The following is a 6,509-nucleotide window of genomic DNA, read 5'->3' on the forward strand; positions in this document are numbered from 1 at the left end:
CGACAAGGTGTCAAACCATGACAAGGGGTCACCAGTACCTTTACCTAAATTGGTCATTTACTGATAGAAGATGTCTCTCCATTATGATATTAAGATCATGGAAGTTTAAAAGCCTAAGTCCCTTTTGAAAAGGGCCAAGGGAATCAAAAGTTATTAGAGAAGAGTGGATTTTTGTGACTAAGGTTTGCTTCTTTAGGAAATAGGCTGGTAATTACAATATCTACAAACATCCTGTTATCCCTATTTAATGAATGTAATATGAGTCAGAGTTTTCACTTCCAGTCCTGAATTATTAGATGTGAGAGATTAAGAAACATTTGTATAAAGTTAAGAGGTACCAATATTTCACCCCAGATGTAACTCTTCCCCATTATATTACAGTAAGAACAATTAAACAGAATAGAAAATGAACAGCAAAATAATACTTTAACTTACTGGTTCAATAGCACACACTTCTAAAATGAACATTCAGTGAATATACTAACATTTGGCAAAATGGCAGTTCTGGCTATAACCAATTGATAAAATCTTCGCTCAAAAAAAGCATCTACTGATATTTTTGCATTAGAAATCAATCATGCTGGAATAGTTTTAGTAGCTAATTAAAATACAAGCTATATTCTAAAATAACATTAATCTGAAATCAAATATTCCAATTACCATAAATAGTGATTAATAAACCTCATAGCTGAGAATTTTCCATTTTGAAAAGCACTTCAGAAGCCCTGTGTAATTAAAATTAAATTATCCGGGAAAATAAACTATTATTATTCTAGTTCTAAAGCCAAGGAGACAGCTGGATCATAAATGACCCACCCATGACAGTAACTCATATTTCAAAACCAGGGCAGTCAAAAAAGTTCTCACTTTTTCACCACTTTAATAGCTGACTAGTTTTAAGTCTTTAGACTGAAGTTCCTAAAATAGTGGCTACACCTTTACCTGTCTCAAAAGAATGCTAAAATCTCTCAAAATACATAATGAATAACTAAAAAAAAAAAAAAAAAAAAAAATCTTCTCAGATGACTGGTTTGGCCATACTAACTACTGCAGAACTGGGCTACAGTATGGGTGCATATCTGAATTTGACAGTAGTATCATTAGTAAAAGAGTTTGAAAAACAAGATACAGTGAAGTAGGGAGGTGAAAGGAAGAAGGCAACCATGATGTGACATGTTTATGGGACTGCTTAAAGTTTTTCAGCTGAACAGAGTAGAAGGAATTCTTTGCAAAAGAAAAAAGGCCTCACAAAACGTTGTGTGACCAGCTAGAGAATGAACAGAATTAAAGTACCTAAGCCATTTTGTCCACCCACAGCAAATATTTTGTCCTTTACAAACACAAGCCCATGATTCTTCCTGGCTTCAATCATTGGACACAGCTCAGTCCACCTGGGGAAAAAGAAAACCAAACAAAACAGGAAAATTCACTATTTAGTTCCCTCCTAGAAAAGAAATATAAAATATGGAAATAATCTAGTGTTAGGAAAATGAAATATGGAAGAAAGCTGCTTAAGAAAAACTGCCTTTTAAGTAAAACTACAAATAACCAATTTATTACTGCTTAACTCAGGAAAATTCCTTACTACATACAATTCTTCCTGTTCATCTATACGTCAGTTATTTACAGAGCAAGAAAAGCCCCAAGTGACCCAAAACAATCAGAATTGAAACAACACTTACGTTTCAGTGGCTGGATCATAAACTTCACAGGAATTTAGGACTCTTCCAGAAACATTGTTTCCCAAGCTTCCTCCACATACATAAATGAGACCATTTGCCTCCACCATTCCATGGCTGCATCGCTGAGTCAGCATGCTGGGCTTTGTGTGCCAGCTTTCTGTTCTTGTGTCATAGCATTCAAATAAATACAGTGCAGAATTTCCTTAAAAAAATAGAAACCCACCAAAGTGGCATTAATTTTTATGGTTGTCTTTCAAGAGAAGAGTCTAACAGTAATTATCAAACTGATGCTTTATTTGTTAGTTGAAAAGGGAAAGCTGCTTTCCCACCTCCAAAAGTAGAACTAACCAACTTGAAACTTGGGACTATTCAGAAAGTACATACTTGTAATTATTTTGACTCTTTTGCTCCAAAATATGCAAGTAAGTTTATAAAATTGCTATTTGTGTTTAGAAACAAAAACAAATTATAAGGATAATATTTTGGGGGGGATGAGGCAGGGTGGGTTGGAATAAACACTGAATATCAATACAACATGTATATAAATTATTGATCATATTGTCATCATCTCATGCTACTCTCACTACTTGGAAATGCACTGAACTTTCAGATGTGAAGATGAAACCAGCTTGTAAACTTAGTACAGATTCACATGAGTCTTTTTTTCTCTAAGCAATGTGACTTGCCCAGTTCCCAGAATACTTGTTGCCTTTGGAATTAGATAGCTTGATTATGTCATAGACTCCTGAATTATTAGCAACCACAAGACAGCTACCCTTCACCATTTTACTTTCTTCCTGGGGACTGGCAGATATTTAATTTTCTGGAAGTGGAAGGCCTGTGTACTCCTCCCTCAAGGGCCAATAAAACTATTACTGAAATCAAAAGCAATTTTTCTAATAAAGATAGATGGGAGCTTAAAGACTTGTGCTCAGGTAACTAGCTGAACCATAGCCAAAGCAAAGAAGGCTGGATACTACTTTCTCAGAAAAGAACCAGGATCCTTCTCCCCTTTGTTTCAATAGATATATTCATCTAGAACAGTTAAAAGTGCCTTTTCTTGTGCCTCTTTTTCCTTGGCTTTCTACTTCTAAAAATTGTGTCGCACTAGCAGCACTCACTACCAGCTGGGGGATCTGAACCCTCAGAACACTGCTACATTTCCAGACCCAAAATACAGGAGCAAGCTTCTATAAACTGTGTGTTTCTTTACTCCTACCATATAATTCTCGGTATCATGAAGAACTGTATAGGATGGGACATATTTTTTCCTTGATGTAAATACACATCCTTATTGCTTTGAAGTTGTAGAAATTCTCATCCATGGGAAATACAGGAGAACTCTTTAATACCCTTTTTAAAAAAGGTAAAAGCTTCCTTTTTCAGTATGCTGTCAGTATAACGTTAAATATTTTTTCTGCACCTAAATATAGTGGAAGAACTTAGTATGTTTAGCTTCCAAACTCTGCTCGCTATTGCAAATAAAACAGTACTCCCATCAATTAAAAAAGGGGAAACGAGCCCTGTTCTCTGTAATGGACTGGCACAGTAATTTGCTTTCCAAACTCTTCAATCAATGCAAAAAGTATGCAATTTTAAATTTCTCTACAGCTAAACACACTGCAGCATTTTCTCTGATTAATGGCTTCACATAACTGCTTGCTCCAACTTAGAAAATACTAGATTCAGGATAGACAGACTTTTCCAAACAAGCAGTGTTCACTGGATTCCAAAGAAAAAAGTACAGGCAAAATAAACTCCATTATTAATTTTTAGCTTTTACTATTTTGTCTTGAATAATATTTATGGAAAGCAAAGTGAAACTGTGCTGTAATGTGAGGGTAGGATTTAAAAAGAAGACTCCTAAATTAAAGTTTCCATTGCAGTTGTATGTAACTAATTTCAACGTAGTAGAAAACAAACTATACAATCAAAGTTTGTATCATACTCCCTCATGGACGGACATGTGGGAAACTCAGAAGATTTACGAGATTTTGTGGTGTTCCAAGTTTCCCAGTGCAGCCTTACTGAAGGCTATTTCAAGCAATGGGAAAGGTGCCATTTCACAGGTACCACACCAGGTGGCAGCCAGGAATGCTCTTAGCGGCTGCTACATTAAACCTTTTCAAAGATTTTAGAGGTCAGGTAACATTACCTAAATGTCACAACTTCCCACTAAGTGACTTACATCGATGCTAAGCATCGAATATGACCTTTTTTTTCTCTGCTCACCTCCCTCTGCAGCAAGGCAGAACTCAAAAGGACCTATGAGAAAATTTCACCCTTTCTCTAGGATTTGGGTTTTTCTTTTTTTCTTTTTTTCCCAGAAAAAGCTTTTTTTAAAGCCCTATATTTTTATGGATATGGCATACCTACATTCCAACTTTTGGTTTGTTGATGATGGATCAGGTTTAGACAAAATAAATTCTAAGATGTTGCTGTAACACCATAGTGTAAGTCATCCACTAGTTTTTGGGGGAGAATAAAACCTCAATGGTTTTTGTTTGTTTGTTTGTTTGTTTGTTTGTTGTTGTTTTTTGTTTTTTCTATGATGAGTAGTAACATCTAAAGAAAGTAGTATTTCTCCATTTCCTGAAGCAAACCAACAGAATAACAAACTAACAGAACACAACTTCTGTCATTTGACAGAAAAATTGGACAAATTCTTTTACAGGGCCAGTAAAAAGCAGTAGTTTCAAAAGCTTTTTTTTCACCTTTTTTCCCTCCTCCTCCAAAAAACAACTCATTAGGCTCAACATATGTTGTATATAAGGAATGCCATTGTCAAAATGCAGCTATTTTGGCCATACATCGCAGAAAATTTTAAACCACACTGAGTTCTGTGAATATACAGAAGTAAGCTTAGAGCAGAGTGGGACTGCCAAAATAGATTTCCTTGTCCCTAGTTAACTCTTAAGAGTTGCAGTGTACTTTATGCTCTAGTTAATGTAAATATTAATCATTTCAATCAGTGAAACCATTTTAAAAACACAACAGAAATAGGTTGTTGGATTGTGGGAGGATAAAATCCTAAACTCATTAGGCTAACACAGCAACGTGCAGTTTCTTTTCAACAGAGTCATGCAAAAACCAGAAAAATTTCCAGGTATCTTTGTTTGTGCTTTTTTTTTTTGGTTTGTTTTAAAGATTTTTAGTGTCTTACCCACTTCTGAACCACCAGATGTATAAATTTTGCCCTCAGCAGCACAGGCTGCAAGGCTATCTCGAGGTGTTGGAGGTCCTAGCTTGGAATACCAGCTATCCTTCACCACATTGTAGCAGTCCATTCGCTTTATAGGGAAGAGCTGGGAACCACCCAAAATATAAACTACGTTGTCCCAGAAGACACAAGCTGCATCCCTGCGCTTTTCAAAGGGACATCGGATGTCTGTCCAGCTGTAATCCTGCATTACAAAGAACAAGTAATGTCTAATAGATTATAACACTTACCTGCACAGCGAGTGTTTTTCAAACAGAGCTTTTCATAGAGATTTAGATACGGTCAGTTTTAAAGTTCCTTTTCAAAACAAACATGAATACCGTTTATTGAAGAATACTCCTCAGGCGTACTCTTGAAAAATTCTCTTAGACACAGACATAGTTAGCTGCAATGAACCATGACATTATGAATTTCTATTTCCTCATTCCCTGTGTGCACCCAGTACAGCTTCCCTGAAAGAGTTTTGTTTTCTTGTTTGGTTTTTTTTTCCCCCAACACAACTGACCTCCTGCTGCTATCATGTCAGAAACAATGCATGTGATCAATAAAGTAGGATTGCATTTTCTTTTATAGGAGTGGAAAAAGACATCTTACATATAGTAACAGATTTTTTCTAAAAAATTAAATACAGAATGTACCAAAGGCGATGGAAAAAGGAGAAGATAATATCCAAATTGACAAGCAACTCAGTTAAAAAGCTCTGATACATACTTTATTACCATGACAACTAGAAGCTTATTTACAGAATTTACAAAACACAAATGATCTATAGCTATCCACAGTTGATAGCGTGAGAAATAGGGTAATGCTCCATCACAAATATTGGCAGTCATGTTGCCTAGAAACTGATTTTGCATGGATTGGCAAAATCAGCGAGTATAAAATATGGGCAGTAACGCTACCCAAAGCCTTAAGAACACCAAACTCAGCAACTGATGGCAGACCAGGATAGCATACAGCACAAGAAACACTTCTTGAGTAACAGTATCTCACATATTCCATGAGCAGAGCTTGTATCCTATACTGAACAAGAAAGTATGAGACCTTAACTGTTATCTGTGCCACCTCAGGATGGTCTAGCTCAACCTGCTGAATGACCTTCATTGTAATGGTTCACACAAGACGTTACATCATTACATTTTCTTAGCAAGGACATACTTCAAACACCTTGGTCAATGAGGAAGAACAGCGACTCCTACATGGGGGTTCAAAGAAAGAGAGGCAGAGCATGTTATAGTCCAAAACATCTTACAATCTTTTCTTGTAGCATCCCCCATATCAAGAAGAGCTGGCAGGTGCATGTGGCCCTTTATGGTGAGAAACAGGTCCTGGGGCATCCTAGAAAGGAAAGCCATACTACAGCATGGCAAAATAAATAGCTGCATAAATCTTAAGAAAATGTCTTAGTGCATTGTGCAAGATCAACATATTTTCTAGCTCAAACTTCTGGCACTTTTACAAAAAATCCCGTTGGTTTCCTTTACTGTTACAAAGGGCTGTGATCTGACCCACTTTTATGGTTTCAGTTCATAGCTACCATTTCATCCACACCTTTACCAAATGAAAAGCCATAACCTGAGCATACTCGGCAGCATCCTCCTCTTTCA

The 6,509-nt window shown here is 36.3% G+C and overlaps 1 protein-coding gene across 1 annotated transcript in view; it reads right to left on the reverse strand.

Moving 5' to 3' along the window:
- Positions 1 to 1,293: 1,293 nt before the first annotated feature.
- The window catches only part of KLHL7 (kelch-like family member 7), a gene marked incomplete at its 3' end in the record, with an annotated part of 18,017 nt that continues 12,801 nt past the window's right edge, over positions 1,294 to 6,509 (reverse strand). Inside the window, exons 7-9 of the mRNA XM_009705446.1 lie at positions 4,846 to 5,086; positions 1,683 to 1,884; positions 1,294 to 1,391 (exon numbers count right to left, since the gene is read on the reverse strand). Coding sequence (XP_009703748.1) covers positions 1,294 to 1,391; positions 1,683 to 1,884; positions 4,846 to 5,086 — 541 coding nt within the window. The remainder of the gene's footprint in view (positions 1,392 to 1,682; positions 1,885 to 4,845; positions 5,087 to 6,509) is intronic.

This window comes from Cariama cristata, unplaced genomic scaffold (genome assembly GCF_000690535.1).
Source record: "Cariama cristata isolate BGI_N322 unplaced genomic scaffold, ASM69053v1 scaffold41148, whole genome shotgun sequence".
NCBI classification, from domain to species: Eukaryota; Metazoa; Chordata; class Aves; order Cariamiformes; family Cariamidae; genus Cariama; species Cariama cristata.